Genomic DNA, 19793 nt, shown 5'->3' on the forward strand with positions numbered 1-19793 from the left:
GTGACAGTGACCCCCTGGTGCTATCAAAGTGACCCATAGAAAATAAAAAGGAAAAGTCTCCCATACATATGAAAACACAGCATCATCATCATCATCATCATCATCATCATCATCATCATCATCATCATCATCATCAGCAAAGCACAGCCAGTGTCGGCCAGTGTACTGTCCTCACCGACACACTAAGGGACCCTATCGCCAGACCTGAGGGTCCGGGACGCTTCCTGCAGTACCTGAGCAGGGTTCTGGAGAGAGAGTGGTACTTTCTGGAGGCGTGGCGGGCGGCCCTCTGGCCTTTAATGGGCACCGTGTTAATCCGCTCAAAGTGCACCCGCCTGCTGCTGTGAAGAGGTGGGGGGAGGGGGGGGGGGAAAGAGGCAAAAGGGGGAGCGGAGCACGGAGAGAGGGCAAAAAGGGAGGAAAGAGAAAGTGAAAGAGGAAAAAGGAGGAGACAAGAGAGGAGGGACAAGAGACAAAGGGGGGAAGACAGTAAGAGAGGAGAGTGGCGGTGCTGCCGCACTCGGCACGCAGAGAACAGAGGTCTGGTGGGGAAACGTGGTGTTCAGAAGCGTTAGCAACGAGGTTTAGAAACAGACTCGTCGGCAAGCAGAGGACGACAAACGATTGTGTTAATCAGGCCACCGGAGGAGAAGGAGTTTTGTGAGGGGAATCGGGATGGCAGGAAAGCCTAGGTTAGAGGAAAACAACGACATTTTGGAAGATGCTGTTAGATAAAACCACAGTGGCACGTGGCGGGTGGGGAGAACCGGGTTCGTATGGAGCTCTGGGCGTTGTGTTACGTTGATGAACGATGAGCCGTGATAATCGGGGAATGATTAAAAAAAAGCCTCTGTTTATTTGATACGGCCTCTGATTAACACCCACATCCACAATGCTGATACGCAATATTATTATAATAATATGATAACTATCTCACAATGGAAGGACAGATGAAACATTGCTGGCAGCTGCACGCGGTCCAACACATACAATTATGATTATTATTATTATTCATCATAATTATTCAGAAGAACACAAATATTGGGAGCGGGACCGTCAATGACGAGGACTTCCATGCCACACGCCTGAAATGTCGCGGTTCATAGAAAGGGATGACTGTTTGCGTCAGCCGTGTCCCTACCTCTTGATGGTCTGCGTGATGGAGGACTGGCGCTGGAAGGCGGGCCTCCGGGCATCGAAGAAGTCCCGGGGCGGGGACTGCAGGTGGGTGGTCTCCACTGGCATGCTGATGCTGCGCAGGAAGCCCTGACGCTTCGCCGGCTAGAAAACAACCCGCACAAATCAAACAAAGGCACACGCACAGGCAAAAACACATGTAAACACTCAAGCACATCCACAGACACGCACACTAATGCATACGCTCATTTATGCACAGGTAAAAACAAACACACACACACACACACACACAAATTCACACATATACACACACACACATTCATATACATATACACACACACACATATACACGTACACGCAAACACACAAATGCACACACATGCATACACCCCCCAAACACACACACACACACACACACATTCAAAAACACGCACACACATTCATACACATACACACACAAACACACGCAGAAAACACATACACGCACACACACACGCACACGCACACACACATGCACACACACACACTCAAAGAACAAACACACACACACAGATAGGAAGTGTCAAAAGATGATAAACCAATAAACATTCACACACAGACAAGTACTAAAACACACACACACACGCACACACGTACACACACACACACACACACACACACGCACACACACAGACACACAGGTGTACTCAGCACACTACTCAAACAGACCAGGAAAAAGCCTGTGACGTGTGGGAGCCCGTCATAGCAGCTGCCACCAGACAGGAAAAGGGGCGGCATTGGGCCTACCTGAACGAGGGGGTGGGGCTCATCCAAGGAGACCTGGGCCATGGGGATGTCCAGCTTCAGCCATGGAGGCTTCTTCCTCTGCAGGCTGCTGGTGCTCTCGCGCCTCGGTTCAGCCATGCTGTCCCCCCCACGCCCCGCCTGCCAGCTGAGCAGAACAAAGAGTGCAGAAAGAGGTTGAGATACAATTGCTCGTTTACATCCTACCTGTTACCTAGGGTTATCTAGCGTTAACTTTTGTGTCGGGGGATAAACCTGGTCACAAGGGAGCAGGGATCCTCCTTATGTGTTCTCTGCTTGATGACAACACAGGCAACTCTGTCCTTTAGGGCAGGGGTTGCTAACTCTCACGCATCTGGCGCTTTACCTATCAACCTCACACTCTCACGCACACGCAAGAAATGTCACGGCATAATTAATTTTTCTCCCCTCTCAATCCGTCCATTTTCTGTTGAAGACTAGACTAGACCAAAGCGTATTTTCTTAATGACAGGAGGAGTTTTTGTGTGGAGGGTGAACTGTTGATATAGCTCTTTAAAACTGTATTTTCGCCTCACTCTGCTAGAGAGACTAGTGTATGAATACATTAAATAAGGTACATTTTCCGCAACTATTGTGAAATGATTTGCATTTAGAAGTCTCATCTGTCCTTGACGCTATAAAGAAATGACGTCAACAGGGTCAACACACATCACACCCGAAGCCCAAGTCCAGCCAGATTTACATCAAGCATACATTCGCACACAACTACATGTACGTACACAAAAACGGCAACAGTATTCTCATACCCATGCATGCGCATGGGTATGAGACTTTTATTCTAATTTTCTGTGGTAATATTTACTTTTTTTTGCACGCTTAAAACTCGTTGCATATCTTCTGTGGATAGTGTGTATTAAGTGAACCAAATTGTACTCATGCATAAGATGATATAGAGTGAAGCGATACTAAACAACTTCTGAAAAGCTTCAGGCATTCGCCACAAGAGGACACTGGGGAGCACCTTTATGCTGTAATGTACAGCATCAGTATCTTTTAATCAATTAATTCAGTCTACTATTAACTATATATTTACATAAACAGGCACGCAGATAAAAAGCCAGTTTTCCGGCATTAAACAAATCTATTAAATTAGCATTGAGTTATTTCATTTTCCGTAAAAAACACAACAATCGATGTCTTCTTACTGTTAAATAACCCTTTGACTCCATGGACAAGGTCAGAAATCTATCAACAAGCCAAATTATTACCAGAATAATTAGCGGATAAGGACTGCTGGCACCAACGAGCAAAACCTTCAAAAAACATCATCCCCTCATTCCACCGCCTGCAGCCATCCAACCACACTGGGTGGAGAGAGCTCGCTTCCTGTCATTTTCTTAACTGCAGTTCATACGTACTCATTAAAGAGCACACACACATGAACAGACACACACACACAAACAAGGTATTATGTTCCCTTAGAATAGGCAAATCTGCCATCGCTGCGTATCTTGGCATCACTTTTCTCACTGTAATAAAAAGTGTAATATTGCGAGGGAGTGTCCTTGTGCTGTGAAGAGCTACAGGGTTAAATGCAGAAAAGCTACTGTCTTTTATTCACGGTAATATGTATACACAGTATAGTATCATCATATATGTATTGTATAGTATTATATATAGATATATATACATTATATTATGTACATTATATACAGGGTGCGATTTGCCGGTGGGGATGGTGGGGATTATCCCCCCCTCTGGTTTACACGTCCTACCCTCTGCTGAATTATTTTTATCCTCGGTGGGGATAAAAATTATCCCCCCCACCCAAAGTATTTTCACCATTACATCGCAATAATGAACAACCAAAATACACAGGGTCCGTCTTCATTTTGAAACACTTTAAAATGTTTCTCAAAATTATCCCCCCCTCTGGTTTTTTCACAAATCGCACCCTGATTATATATATATATATATACTGCCTGGCAATAGTGATCTTGATTTGGACCCCTTTCCGGTGCGTTTTGAACTTCCAGGGACCCTAGTAGCGATCACATGTTACACATTGACATTTTGCACGCACCCCAGGATGCAGCGACGGTCACACACGCACACCCCCCCCCCCTCACACATGCACACACGGGGGGGGGGGGGGGCATAAATCCTTTTCTGTACGAAAAGGCAAAGAGTCATTGCTGTCAGTGTGTCTTAGCGGAGGCGGATATACAGTCTTGGCCCCTGAAAAGGGTGGCGACGGTAGTGGACGACCGCACTGCCGCTCTGCATTGAATCACCGCGCCCAAGGACTCTGTGTGTGTGTGTGTGTGCGTGTGTGTGTGTGTGTGTGTGTGTGTGTGTGCGTGTGTGTGTGTGTGTGTGTGTGTGTGTGTGTGTGTGTGTGTGTGTGTGTGTGTGTGTGTGTGTGGCCGGGAGGGACATTTCACACAATCCACAATGGGTTCAAAGGCACGACGCAGATATTATACAGCTCGCTACTGTACAATGTACTGACTGCTGCCCCTGACACCGCCGTTGAAGGAAGCTGTGCGCACACACACGTCGTGTGGGAGGGTGTTTGGAAACGGCCCCACGCTAGGACGAATGAAGTCGCATCTGAGTGTTTAAAAAACACAGAGGTGTTATAAAACAAGAAGGCTCACAACACATCAGTTTACCTCCCGCCCACCCGATGGCCCGCTTAAGCGTTTGTAAAAGAGGGGCAGGGGCAGGAAGGGGGGTTAGGCTATGGAATGTATTTGACCGACACAGCTTTTTTTGTCTGTTCAGTGATGTCTGGGCCAGATTAGCCATGCAGAGCATTAACAACAGAGGGATGATGGACCCAGTAAGACGACGGTGGTGGTGCCGCTGCTGCTGCTGCTACTGGGCATATTGGAAAGACTGGGGTGTGTGAGTGGTGTGTGTGTGTGTGTGTGTGTGTGTGTGTGTGTGTGTGTGTGTGTGTGTGTGTGTGTGTGTCTGGTGGGGGAGAGGAGAGCTCAGTCAGTTGAATGGGCTGGATGGGTAAACACAGACACAGACACAGAAAAGGCGAGCGAGAAACAGAGTAACAGAGAGAGAGAGAGAGAGAGAGAAACAGAGTAACAGAGAGAGAGAGAGAGAGAGAAACAGAGTAACAGAGAGAGAGAGAGAGAGAGAAACAGAGTAACAGAGAGAGAGAGAGAGAGAGAAACAGAGTAACAGAGAGAGAGAGAGAGAGAGAAACAGAGTAACAGAGAGAGAGAGAGAGAGAGAGAAACAGAGTAACAGAGAGAGAGAGAGAGAGAGAAACAGAGTAACAGAGAGAGAGAGAGAGAGAGAAACAGAGTAACAGAGAAAAGGGCAGGGAGAGAGACAGAGAGTGATACAGAGGTGTGAAGTCAAACACATGTTACAGAGAGAGAGAGGGGAGACCGAGAGAGACCGAGAGAGAGAGACAGACTGTGATGCAAAGTCACACACATGTTACAGCACAATCCCACAGCTCCAGTTTAACCTAGTTTTTGTGGAGCCCATAAATGCTCACAGAAATGTTCACTGAACTGTGCACTACGGTGCACTACTGTGCAGGTACAGATGGAGGCACAGCAATACATGTATTTTAAGCCAATATAAGCTTCGCAAAAATAACCTACACAAATCAACAGGCAGAATGCATAGCTTTTACACCTCACACCCTTTTCAAATGGCAAACCCACACAAATGGAAAGAGTCACACAGACACACACGCAGACACGCACACACAGACAGACATACACGCACAGATACACACACACACACACAAAGACACACATGTGAACGCACGCACACACACACCAGCTATGCTGCAACAATTGTAGTGGTTTGCTGCGGGCTACTGCACTAGTCATTAAATCAGCTCTCCAATTAGGCCAATCAGCAGGGAGGCTGATGGGATGGAGAACCGGCCCGGAGACGGGGCATTCACGATGGAGAGGGACGATAGAGCACACCAGGTTCCCTCCCCCGCCAAGAATCCGATACTTCTTCACACTAAACACATTTTTTTCAGATTTTGGCCTCTTCTGTGACATGTTGCAACTCTGGAGTTTAGAAAAGGCTGCATTAATGAAGATGATAAGAGCTCTGTTGTGGCCTATACTTAGCACTGATTACTGAACTATCCAGGAGAGATAGAATAGAGGGAACGTCAGTGTAACTGCCTTTGACTGGACTACACACAATGGAATTCCGATAAAACCTGAATGAATCCACAAATCCAATTAAATACGCTTGACTGTTCCCAGTTGTCTGGATCAAAGCCTCTGCTCAATGACGACAACGTAAAAATAATCCACAGCTACGCCATGTTATATAATCCAACGCTACGCTTGTAAGAATTAGCCACAAATCTAAGAATGTATTCAGAATAGGACAAAATAATTTGCTTTGATGACTCCTAAATACGATCAAATCAGGTCATGCAGGCTTAATAGTGGACAATACTGAGGCACGAGCAGCAATGGTATGTCAGTTGAGGTTTTGCTGTTGAAAGGAGGGGACCTTTTAAAGGCACATCTCTCCCTCACATTGGTGGTTTGACCTATGTAAGAGCAGGGAGCGGAGACAGGGCTGAAGCTCTGTTCCTGGTTGCTGTAAGGTACCGCTGCCTTCACAGGCTAAATAAGTCCTTCGGCAGCAGAGAAGAAATCCTCAGGGGCGGGGGGGGAGCTGATTAAATTCTGCATTGGCTATTAACCAAGCCAGAGGATTAGTGCTCCAATTGCCGGAGCATGTTATCTTATCTCTTCATACGTGCCCAAGTCCTCCGTCCCAAGATGAATTATTTGACCATCACTGGCTTAGCCCAGAAATCCGGTCGAGCGATTTAAACGATTCAATCCAATCCTGCCATCGTAAGGTCAGACAGATAATATTTCCTTGCTTGACTACTGTGTTATCAGCTGGGTTGGCTGGGTAATTATTTCAAGTATTAGGACTATTTTCTCACGGCTATACTCTATACTTGATTTAAGACCCACATTCTCGTTGACTCTATTTTTTGTCAGAGTTGTTATGACATCTAGTTTGTTGATTTCTTATTCGGTTGCATGCACGATTTCCCTAGGTGTAGAGATGCCCAGAGGTCCTCCATGTTTTAACTTTGAGGTTAAACAGACTATCGGTTGGACTCTCTCTCTTTCCTCTCTCTCTGGCTTCCTCTGCAGCTGTATACTATTGAATTTCAAACGGCAGACGAGGCACACTCTCAAATGAATTTTCCAGACACGGTTTTAATAGAATGGCTTTGTAAATGGCTTGCAGTCATGCAGAGAGAGAGAGAGAGAGAGAGAGAGAGAGAGAGAGAGAGAGAGAGAGAGAGAGAGAGAGCGAGAGAGAGAGAGAGAGAGAGAGGACGCATGACAGACTCGTGAAGGCTTATGACAACACAAAGCTGCCTGCCGCTGCCACAGGTGAGGCTTGACAGCCAACATTGTAGAGAGAAGCTAGGCTAGGTCACGGCGGCTAGTGGACATGGGCTGGACCAGGGAGTAGCTAGCAAGCATAACGGCTGCACTGGGTCTCCATGTTGACAACAAGCAGTAGCGAATGATTCCAGCTGATTTTCCCTATCGTGGTATTCTACATCTGCAGCAGACGGGAGCTTCGGCCTTGAAGTTCACAGTCATCATGAATAAGTGATGAAGCCCTTCGTGTCTCCAGGTGTTCTGTTTAGAGTTGAGGTTCTTATGTGTTGCTGCTGATGCTTCACAATGTCCAGGCATACCTGCATAAGTAAACTGAATACCGATCACTGCGCAGATGTATGGAAAAATCCTCTCCAGATGCAATTATTGTGTATGATTTAATGGCTGCAAGGTTATGCAATGAAATGACCAGTGGAGCCCAACGTTGACAACTACTATGAAAAACATTCATAGCATATTTTTGCATGATGGTGAATGTTGGCAACGTTAAAAAAAAAAGAGAAGAAAAAAAAGGATGGTTGCCACATTCTTCAAGCACATTTCAGGGAAACAGCGGTGGACCATTCCCGCATTCCACCAGCGCAACCGGGATGAAACCACATCACCACCAAGGTGGTCTAGCTAGCCAATAAGCACGGCATCTGGCCGGCTTCAGGGTACAGCCTGTCCTACTACTGGCCCTGCTGCTCTTCTCAGAAGGGAGGGAGGGAGGAACGAGGCGGGGCCCCGAGGCCTGGGTAGTAGGATTGAACGATTTGGGGAAATAATCGAATTGCGATTTAGTATGCGATTTTTCTTTTTAAAGTTCCTTATGTTCTGTATTATTCATTCATAATTCATTCATCTGGCAACACTATGGGGTCAGAACAGTCTCATTAATAATGTATGCACAGAGAAGGATTCACAAATGTATTTTGTGATTTATATATAAATTACTCTCTTCTCACAAATACATTTCAATGCACACACACATGGATATCGGTATGTATAAATGTAAAATAAATCCATAAACAAAAACAAGTTTCACAAACACATTTCTGATCCACACAAATGTGTCTTGTTTTAAATAAATGTAATATAAATCCATAAATATATGAATTAAAAAATATTTGCAATTTTCATCAAAATGTATTTGGATGTTGTTTTTTTGAATGTTTGAATGTATTTGGACATTTATATACAAACTTTTAAACTTTAATTTACAAGCCGCTTTTCATTTGTGAACTTGCTGTCATTTGTGTGTGAACTGGTCTGGATTTTTGAGACTCTCCTGACGTGGCTGGATTCACAAATGCATTTTTTTCAACAAGGAACTATCTGTAGCCAATCAGATGCCTCCCTCGTTTTCAGCCAATCACATGACTGCAGCGACTGGGTTTTTAGATTGTCGGTGCCGTTTACTACTTTAACGGCACCGACAATCCCAAACCCAGTCGAAGCTAGATGGAAAAAGTGTGTCGTTCAAAACGTGACGCAGCTTTGACTTCTTCGCCACCTAGAGATTGTTATGTACGATCATTCAAAAGCCCCGTTATTTCCCATAGACATTTGACCAAGGGAACCGGGAGGCTCGGAGGTTGGACTTATTGGTCAGAGGTCGGGACTGCAGTCATGTGATTGGCTGAAAACGAGGGAGGCATCTGATTGGCTACAGAGAGTTCCTTGTTGAAAAAAATGCATTTGTGAATCCAGCCACGTTAGGAGCTTCAAAAATCCACAAATAAATACAGACCAGTTTACACACAAATGCAAACAAGTTCACAAATGAAAAGCGTCTTGTTAATTCAAGTTTAACAGTTTGTATATAAATGTAACAACATCGAAATACATTTTTTATGAAAATTACAATTTTTTTTTTATTAATATATTTATGGATTTATATTACATTTATTTAAAACAAGACACATTTGTGTGTGGATCAGAAATGTGTTTGTGAAACTTATTTTTGTTTATGGATTTATTTTACATTTATACATACCGATATCCATTTGTGTGTGCATTGAAATGTATTTGTGAGAAGAGAGTCATTTATATATAAATCACAAAATACATTTGTAAATCCTTCTCTGTGCATTCATTATTAATGAGACTGTTCTGACCCCATACAACACAACATTGGAAGCAGTCAACATATAAACTGCCCTTTCCTTTAGGCCAGGCCTATCTGTTGAGATTAATGGATGCATGAATTGATATTATAACATCTTTATCTAACCATTCATTGTAAAAGAAAAATAAATATGAATCTTACTGATCTCCAGTCCATTACAGTAAAATCATAAAAAAGAATAATACTAATAATAAAATATATATATATATAATTTATTTTTATCGCAGCCTTTGCGATTTGCAAATCACTTCCTGTTACATTGCGGTTTGAATTTGATTTATCCTTCAGCCGTCCTTGTAGTAGTAGTAGCCCTCTCACTTTGGCGGCTAGCGAGTGGACTACCAGGGGGGCCGGAACCATCGCTCCAGGCAGGGCCGGACATCATGGCGAGAGACACTGGACAGTCAGGTGGAGAAGGAGAAGGTGGAGGAGGAACCACGCCACCACCGTGGAACGGATGGTGGCGTGCATACTCAAGCACAGCTCTTCCTGCCCCCCCCCCCCCCCGGCCCTTGTTCCTCCTTTTCCTCGGCCCTCCTCTCTTTCCTGTGCATGTTTTAAAATATCTGTCTTTCTTTTATGACTCCAGCTCAGCTTCCTGTTTACGATGCAGGCATTTTAATGGAATCCTAGAATTGACTCTTTTAGTTTTTTTCGGAAATATCTACATTTTTCTTGGGCTTTCTGGTAATAAGCATGAACCGCTAGCATAAACCATCTAAAAATATATGACTTTCAGCATTAATCGCTCCAATTATACCAAGTTGAGTTTCGCTCTATTTCACACTCCTGAATTTATTCACACCATTAAGGAAGTATTCAAGGGAGTCTCTAAGAGTTTTGCTTTCAAAGTCTCTCTCTCTCTTTTTCTCGCTCACAAAAAAGAGCGTCATACATAGTCATAAATCACCACATGCTCAATCTCACAATTAAAAAAGCTAGGGCAAGGACGGCTAAATATGGCTTTTAATGATCACATTCCAGAGAGAAGACCACGTCCTCCGTCACGCCAATGGCTCCAGGAATGTGCAAATCTGTATTTAATAAGTAACAGATCTGGCAATTGACTCAAATAGAAGAAGCGGGCATAAATCCATGGCCCTCTCCAGCACACAGTAGCTGTGTGACCAGTGTAACGCCATCTGACGCCCATAAAAGTATCTGATGGCCATCTGTGTATCGATTGAAAAAAATGTTTCCTATGATCTCTATATAGCACAACCGGTTGCTGATTCTCAACCAGGGGGTACACTTGAGTATCGTTGAAACTGAAACAGGAACCGACACTGTACTAGTCGTGGTTCCTCTTGGTTTTATGTCATACCTGGAATTATGCTTTTGCTAACTCTCACGGGACTAAGAGAGCATGAGGCTTTCACTTGAATTGCAGCGTGACAAGGGTGGGAATTCAACCAAAGGGTAAAGACAATAAGTGTCCGCACGCACGCACACACACATGCACGCACGCACACACACACACACACACATGCACGCACACACATCCCGTATTTATTTTATGCTGTCTATGATCCCAGCCCACTGCAAGCTTTAGGGCTAGAAATCAACTCAGCTCAGCACCTCTAAAAGCCACACACACAGGAATGGACACGGACTCACACACACACACACACACACACACACACACACACACACACACACACACTCACCGAGTCTAAACTAACCCGGTGACATGTGACGGGCTGTACGAGCGAAAGCAGCCCTTATGACATTAAGAAAATACACACACATACACACACACACCCACACACACACGGCAAGAGAGACGACCGAAATATCCTCCACAGCTGACCCAGGGATCAGGTGTCACGTCTGCCTGGCACGGGGGCACCAGAGGCGGGCAGGCGGGCAGGAGGAGTGGGGTGGGCTGCAGGCTGCAGGCTGCAGGCTGGGTGGATGGATTAGGATGGGGGGCTTGGCTGACAGACCCACAGCACCCGGAGCTGGTGAAAACTAATTCTATTCCCCCTGGATCTTTTCTTGTGTTGACACTTAACCCTGTCAGCCTCAACTGTCCGTGTTTTCTTTTTTATTCATTTGTTTAACAGTGCAAAGAGGACATTTCTTACAGGGTGGATTTTGGTTGTGAATCTCGCTGTCTCTCTGTCAGCGAGTGCAATGTTTACGAAACGATAGGAGCGCGTGCCACATGATATCCATAGTGCATGGGCGTAAACACGTCTGTTCTAACAGTGTGCAATGTGCCACGCCGTGTATTTATAGAGCTGAAATCAAAATGTACTTTGGTGTGAGCAAGGCGGAAACTAATAAAGAATAACATTTCCGCGGTGTAGATCTCTCTTAAGGCCTTAGAACGTTTTTTGGTAGTAGGAATTCAAAGGCGGACCAGATCAAGCTAGTTGTTGTCACTAAACAGGGGGATTTATTCCCTCATTCCTGTGTTGACAAGAAATAGGAAAAGAAATGCAGATTAAATATTAACCATCCATCTTTGCTTCTGAGCTTCCTCTGGAAAAGCGTCCAAGGAGCCTTGTTTAAACAGTCCGCCTGCAGCTTTCGTACACTGAATCATGGACAAAGACCATTGTGTCTCTTACAAAGATTACGACTTATATCGTTACACATGCATCCGCACTCAATTATTATGACCAAAAGTGTCGAACCTGTACTGTTTCGACCGCTTTGACTTTACTTTAGCAAAGAGTTTTTTATTCAACTTTATTTGCCTACTGCTATTTGGTGAACGTTTTCACCGGTGACTAATTCACATTGAATAATTTAGTCAAAGTGCATGTGTTAATTATTAACTTTGTAGGTTGCCCCCCCACTAGAGCAGACAGCATACACAGGAAGGCCCTGTCTGGCCCCTGGTGCTTTTATTTTTTTAGATGGTTGACGTCTGACTTCAAGGGTTGGCAATGTTTTCCAATTCAAAATCCCCTCCAAAGAAAACCAACAAAGTTAATGTTCAATACAGGGTATTGAATAAGCGTATTGATTATTCTCACACTTCCTCTTTCTCTGTCCCTCTTCTTTCCCCCTGTAAATAAACCAAAGTCCACCGGAGTTTCTACATGATTCACTTGCAAATCTGCCAGAACAACAAGAATATTCCAAATTTTTAAACCAAATGCTCTAACCGCTGCTATAATAATAGTTTATGATATTGGTTAACAATTTCATTTGTAATTAATAGTCACATAATGAAAATATTAATACATTTAACGTCTTCTTCAGACACTGGAGAATGGAAAGAACTTCACTTAACTTGAAAAATAAACATTCAATCTGTATCTTGTCTGATTGTAGGTTTTTTTGTATCTCTAATCTCAAGGAAACAGCCAGCTGTGAAACCCCACTCAGCGAGTGGCTATATTTAACTCACAAAAGGAAAAGGAGATATGAGTTAAAACAATAGCCACCTCCCCCCCCGTGAATCGTCTGTGTGCATGCAGTGTGTGGGCACTTTGAAAAGTTCCACTGACTGACTGATAAACGTTAGCAACGCACACTCTGAGGTATCTTTCATCCCCAGATCATACCAGCTGATATGTGGATCCATTTGGGCTATGGATGCCAGCTCTCAGACCATGAACTATACTGTGTAGTCGAAGAGAGAATCTGCCCCAGCAAAGACACTTAAAACACAGAAAGAATCCAGTGATCTCAGTGGTTGCAAAACCACTTCGCTAACCAACTTACACACATTGACTAAAACTGGGGACCACATTCATCATGAAATACATGCTACACCAGTACTGAAGAGAGATTACTGACCCGAGTTTGAGACTTATATAACATATACATAACAGTACCTTTATTTCATCAGCTGCCTTCTTGCCAAATGAGAGTTCATTGTTTAGTTTACTTCGACAACAGGTTAGGATGAAAGCATTTTTTCTTAATGAATACCAATGTCATGTTCAATTGATACCATCTGATTACAACGTCAAAGAACACATGCTCGAGAAGGCTAAAAGCCTTACCAAACGAAGTGTGGAATTATCTTTCAATGACAAATGACCAATTCACGCCGTAGTTCGTCAAACACCCAACCGCTGTAAAACGCTGACAATCGCTTCCGTCATTATTCCTCGAATCAATGACGTTGGCGCTTTGACTTTGGGACGAGATGTTGTGGTGATTTCGCCCGTCCTGTTGCCCTTCAGGGGGAAGTCATTCATGAAATATAACTGATTCTGAGAAGAAACGCACTTTAGCAACAAACCAAAAAAAAGAGCAAAGCAGCCAGCCTCTTATCCCACACTCTCGATAATTCCAGATGCATCCCTAAACAAACAAGGAGCGCATTGTTTTTCAAGGAAGTCGGACGGTTCTCTCACTCCGGGTGAGTGAGTAAGTGCAGACTCTGAGCGGCGGCGCAGGCCTGACAACATGTGATCCCCTGGCTGAATAGTTTCCAGCATGAAATCAGACTGAATCATGTGCACAAAAGGCTGCATTGTACTGTATACCCCGGCATACGATGATGATGATGCTGATTCGTATGCCGCTGAATAAGTCGATTGTGTCGTGACCGATAATGGCCACAACCGACAACAACCAAAAATAAGGGGAAAAAACAGTGCACGAGCTGTCTCAGGGATTCTGTGCTTCATGGAGGAAAGTGTCCTCCTAAGCAGATTCTCTGTTGCACTAATGGAGTAAGGATGAGCACAAGACCAGCAAAACCCTCTGGGCCAGCAGCCGATTGTTGTACCCGTCTGTTTGTGCAATGTATCCTTTTCCTCTAAAGCCCTTGAAACATCACATTTTCTTGGCATCATATCACTTGGTAAAGCACACAAACGGTGTGCTTTACCAAGTGATATGAAGCACACAAACGGTGTGCTTTACTTTTCCATATATTAAAACTTTCTTACCGGTTTAAATAATCCCAAATGAGAACCAATATGTTCAAGTGCAGAGTAATTTAAAGTTTGATATTAGACTGAAATTGCATTTCTGTTCCACTTAATATATTTGGAGCTGCTTATAAAAATAACAATTATGCAGTCTTTTCTTCTTCATAATGAATTAAACTATGAAACTGTATCACACTAAGTCATTATCCTAATTTCATGCAGATGGGGTAGCTCTCCAAGAAGACAATCAACAATATAATTGAATTACCACGGACTGCCACCGTGGCTGGGGGGACACTGCAGGCTTGACAATCCAAACACTAAAAAACATCAAATCGATTTTTGGAAACTGGAAAGATTTAAAAAGGACATATTAAGCTGACACCAACAGGACTATGAATGGTGCCGAATACTTAAATGACGGACAACTGCAACAAAACAAACTGTAAACGGGCAGTGGCTTATGAATGACCCATCAGACCCAAAGCGGTCCGGTGTTCAGCTTTAAAGGGTTGTCTCTTATGACCAAATCAAACAGGAGGAGTAAAAATACCCCCACACAAAAGCCGTATCTATCAGCACTGTCATTTAAACTTCCTGCTCGTCGGGGGCCTCCAGCACACAGAGAAGGAGAAGGTAAGGTGACTGCTTGTTTAAATAACGAGCTGAGGGAGTGGGGATGAGGGATGGATGGGGAGGAAGGAAACGGCAGAGGGGAGGATCTGGAGAGATTCACAAACGAATGGCAGGAAACGCCTTGGCTTTCGTCTGGGAGTCCTGTCCCTGCATCCTCCTACTTGCCACAAAACAACAAGCACGGCAGCGCACACAAAATGCACGGACGTGATGAGATCACTCTGCTAGTACGTGACCCACGGCATGGCTAGGCCCTGGGCTCAGGGCTCGGCTCGGGAGTGCGGTGATGTCGCATGATGTGCCTCGATCACGTGAGGCCATGCTACAATCTACAGGCTTGATCTTTCTCTCTCTCTCTCTCTCTCTCTCTCTCTCTCTCTCTCAGCTAGCCCACCCACTCGTGGCCTGGCGAAAAGCAGCATCAGTGAGAGAAAGTAGGATGGCTGTGATCGCAGTACAGTCCGTGTGACATCAAAGCTGACATTTGTATTGAAAAGGGGGGAGGGGGGGGAGGGCAGATGACAGATGAAGCGTGGTGTGCCTCCATCAGACAAAGGGAATTAGCCTGATGAGCATGGATTCAGGGGGAGGGAGAAAGAGAGGAGAGAGAGAGAGAGAGAGAGAGAGAGAGAGAGAGAGAGAGAGAGAGAGAGAGAGAGAGAGAGAGAGAGAGAGAGAGAGAGAGAGAGAGAGAGAGAGAGAGAGAGAGAGAGAGAGAGAGAGAGAGAGAGAGAGAGAGAGAGACTGGAAGCTGTCCGAGTTTGTCTGCCCGTAACTGAAAAGCTGGCTCTCACAGCAAGCAGTGTCATCACTGGCATTTTATCCCTCGAGAAGATGCAGATCCAATTCTGTCTTGTCTGTTTTGTTGCTGTGCAGAACCCTTTGCAACTTCAGTGTCTCTAGCGAGAGATATGTCAAGAACCTGGTGAGGTAGTTTAGACAGAGTTTAACGAATCAAATTCTTTGAATTATGTCTAATACTGTTATGTCGATACTTTGCAATAATGGTTGATTATAGGGCAAAGCCACCAACAACATAGTTGCATTACACTTAAGTGGAAGATAATGATTTGTTTGTTTCCCTTGCAAAGACTAACTGGATTGTTGCGTATTGTCTGTGAAATCCATAGCCTTGGGCAATATCTTTGCTGAATGCTAATCCCTGCAGTATTCAATTTGAGGTCGACCTGTCATCTAATCTGGGCAAACCAGCCTTTGAAATGTTTTTAAATAAAACACACAAGTCACCACTAACATTGACCAACAGTCGAATGAAGAATGGTGTTGAGTCTGCACAATACACGACCACCATCAATAACTATCATAAGGCATTTTATTAAATAAAGTTTAAGTGTGTTTCCAAATATCTTTCTGTTTACACTTTGTTTTAAAGCCTTGTCCCCTTTTGTTCCAGTTCGCTTTCAATAAAAACAACTCTACCATTATCCATCCACTCTGCTATGATTCAAGGTGATCTTTTTGTTAAAAACAACAAAAAACAAAGAGCTTGACGTGACCTTTAAAACACTTCTTCCCGCACCGCTGAGAAAAACCGTTTGCGACTGCAGGGTGGCCGACATTAAGCAGTCCCTGTGTTTTTCGCTGCACATATTGCATGCATAACGAGAAGCTAGTGTCATGGCTGCTTCGGCTAATGGAAGACAGCAAATCGACTCGGCTCACAACCACATGTGACTCCATTCACCGCCAGCCCCCACATAGGCATCTGTATATTCTCCAAAGTGTCATTGATGCGCTAATGACTGAGGTTGTGCAGGTGGAGGGAGAAACCTCTTTGTGGCGTGTTGTTTAGTGAAAACAGCAGAAAACTCCTATTCACAGTGCAATGCCCTTTAGAATTACAGGAAGTAAGAAGACTTGGTTTTCGTTCTACAGATGCAGCACCACCTAGAAAGTAGATAAACTTATAAATTTATGACATGAATGTACTTTCAATCGTACTTTCGAGGTGCATCTGCAGAACAAAAGTACATTGAAATGGCTTAGATCCTAGTCCATTTCAGCGTTACACACAAGCCTGTGCTGGAATCTCTTTCTAGTCCATTAGGCATTGCAAATATGTACGAAGGAAGCGGATAGAACAATGAAGGAGACCCAGAGAAAGGGATTCACTCACTGTTTGTTTGCTGGAGAGCATTCTGCCTGAGTTTACGGTATTGAATGACAAACAGACGGACGGTATGTGGACGGACACACTTGCTCAAACCTGGAGTGTGGGATGTGGCTCTCACCGCTCTAGTTTTACACATGCATTCTCACATTCTCTCCTAACTGGTTGATCAACAAGAAAATAACAATAAACTCGACTTTATGACCTTATGACCATTCCTAGAGTACTGTTTAAGTGGAACAAGATAATGTGAAAAGTTGATCAGTTAACAGCGTGTTATAATCCAAGTGATTAGAGTTTTAGTACTATACTTTCGCTTGTGCAAACAAACAAAGAAACATGGTGCTACTTGATGTGCTTTTACCAAAATATCTGTCAAAGCATTCCCATCACTTGCGCAAACACACACAGATGTACGCCTGCGGCTCTATGCCAACAGGCATGAAGATGATACCGCTAGCTTCCACAACATCACAGTCCCAGATTCTCTGAGCTGCCGAGTGTCTCTAGCTCCATTACACAGCCTTTAAATGCAACGATTATTAATGCAATCGAATGCATGGAACCATTGTCCAATAATCCATACACCGATCTCTGACACTGGGTCAGGCTAGGTTATAGGGAGGGACAGGAGACCTTGGGGAGCACTGAGGCCTGCTTCTCATGGGCTGGGCTGTCAGGAAACAAGGCAAACAAGAGAGAGAGAGAGAGAGAGAGAGAGAGAGAGAGAGAGAGAGAGAGAGAGAGAGAGAGAGAGAGAGAGAGAGAGACGAGGAAGGAGGAAGGAGAAGGGAGAATGAAGCTCCCATCAAAGAGACAGGAAAGCTAGGGGGAAAATGGGGATGGGGGGGGGGGGCAGCAACCTTGGGACATCCGCAAGCCCAGTGTGGGGAGGGAGGGGTGGATGGGAGAAGGACTCTTCTCTACTCTATGCTATTTTTAACTCAATATGAGACTCTCCAAATCTAATAATGTTTTCCATAAACAATTCAAACTAAGACATAAAACTTCTACTGAATTACTGAGTCACCGATTTGTCAGCGTGAGCTGCGAGTCTCGTGTCGGCCTCCTCCCGCGTCCCACATTACGAAAGGTGTGACAAGAAATGGTCAAACCGTCAGCGGCGGCAAGTCTTGCTTCACCGTTATCTCTTCAACATTGCCGGAGAGCAGTCTTTTGGGCTCAATGTTTTCTGGGCGTGAGCGATGGGGTTGGCAGTGTTGGGCCTCGTTTACATCATCCTTTTCCTGGAACCCGGCATCACAAAGAACGGTCCGCTTCTAAGTGGAAAGGGAAAAGCTCGGCAGAAAGTGTGCGAGGAGAAGCGACGACCTGTATTACTACAGCTGGTAAGACAGGAGAGGCCGACATGCCACGAAGCACCAAAACAAGATCAGGTCAGGTGCTGCAACATGTTTGCCGCCCCAAGCCCCGTTTCATCGAATAAAGAATCAAACAGTGGCAGAGCTGTCGAAGAGATTAATGTATATTTCTATTGAAATAAGTGTGACTATTTTGATCAAGTGACCAATTTTCAGAGAAGCGAGGGAAGTTTACCAGACGAGCGACCTTCTGACATAGCTATTTCAACACCAAAAGTAATACACTTTAGTCAGCAGAACCCTAAGACCACCCCCTCTCTCCCCGAGTCTGTACAACATCGGCCGTGAAATACGCGGTATAAATAATGCAATAGCAGGCGATATCTATTTTAAAAAAATATATTTTGGGGGTCGTTCTTCAATACCTGGAAACGAAGCTGCAGACGAGTGTGTCATGTTCAAGTATAATTACTCACAATATATTCTCCTCCTAAACTCCCACTGCCTAGTGTCGTGTCGTCTTAAGTTCACCTCTTCCAAAATAAAAAGCCACTAAACGGGGCAGGTCACTGGAGGAGTCTGGAGCACACCCACCCACGTTTCTGGGAAAAGATGTCAGAGTGAGTTTAGCTCGTGGTATGCAGCAGGCGAGGGAGGATGGCTGAAACTGTCCAGGCTAGCTACTTCCTATTACAGCTTCATCCATTTAGAGCGACAGCCCACTCTAGGCGCTTGCTAGGATCGGCAAGCTAGGTTTGAACAATGAGTTAAAACAGCCCCGGGCATGACGACTTTGTTTTGCCCAAGATAGCAGTGTGTGTATGAAAGCGTAAGAGAGAGAGTGTGTGTGTGTGTGTGTGTGTGTGTGTGTGTGTGTGTGTGTGTGTGTGTGTGTGTGTGTGTGTGTGTGTGTGTGTGTGTGTGTGTGTGTGTGTGTGTGTGTGTGTGTGTGTGTGTGTGTGTGTGTGTGTGTGCGCGCGCGTGTGTGTTGGTTATTCTATTTAAAACTACACTCCCACAGCCCCAGGCTACTATGACGGGGCGGGTGTTACTAGAATTGGTGCTTTGACTTGACGCTGAGGATAAACTTCTACACTGTGTGCTCATTAACCAAGTAGCTTATTTTTGATACCAATTAGCAACAGTAGTTATAATGACAATAACCACAATAATATAATGTCCTATATAACACTCGGTTATATTGTTCGTAGTTTGAGATGTGTGGTTGGACTTGGCCATAACATTTTTTGGGGGGGTTGGAGTCACAAAAGGAGCCTGTAAAGAAACTTGACTCAGGTATTGGATTCTCCCACGCCGCTTGGGTTTATTGGGTTAGAAACATAGATACGCCCCTGCAGGGCTCACAACGTTTAAAAGAGGAAGATCAAAGTTCAACAAGTG

The 19793-nt window shown here is 44.5% G+C and overlaps 1 protein-coding gene across 1 annotated transcript in view; it reads right to left on the reverse strand.

The window, feature by feature from the left end:
• Positions 1-19793, reverse strand: part of rhbdf1a (rhomboid 5 homolog 1a) — a 37692-nt gene that overhangs the window by 12776 nt on the left and 5123 nt on the right. Inside the window, exons 2-3 of the mRNA XM_079746030.1 lie at positions 1924-2068; positions 1142-1281 (exon numbers count right to left, since the gene is read on the reverse strand). Of these exons, the coding sequence (XP_079602156.1) occupies positions 1142-1281; positions 1924-2040 (257 nt within the window). The 5' untranslated portion in view covers positions 2041-2068. The remainder of the gene's footprint in view (positions 1-1141; positions 1282-1923; positions 2069-19793) is intronic.

Source organism: Pollachius pollachius (genome assembly GCF_949987615.1).
Source record: "Pollachius pollachius genome assembly, chromosome: 11".
NCBI classification, from domain to species: domain Eukaryota; kingdom Metazoa; phylum Chordata; class Actinopteri; order Gadiformes; family Gadidae; genus Pollachius; species Pollachius pollachius.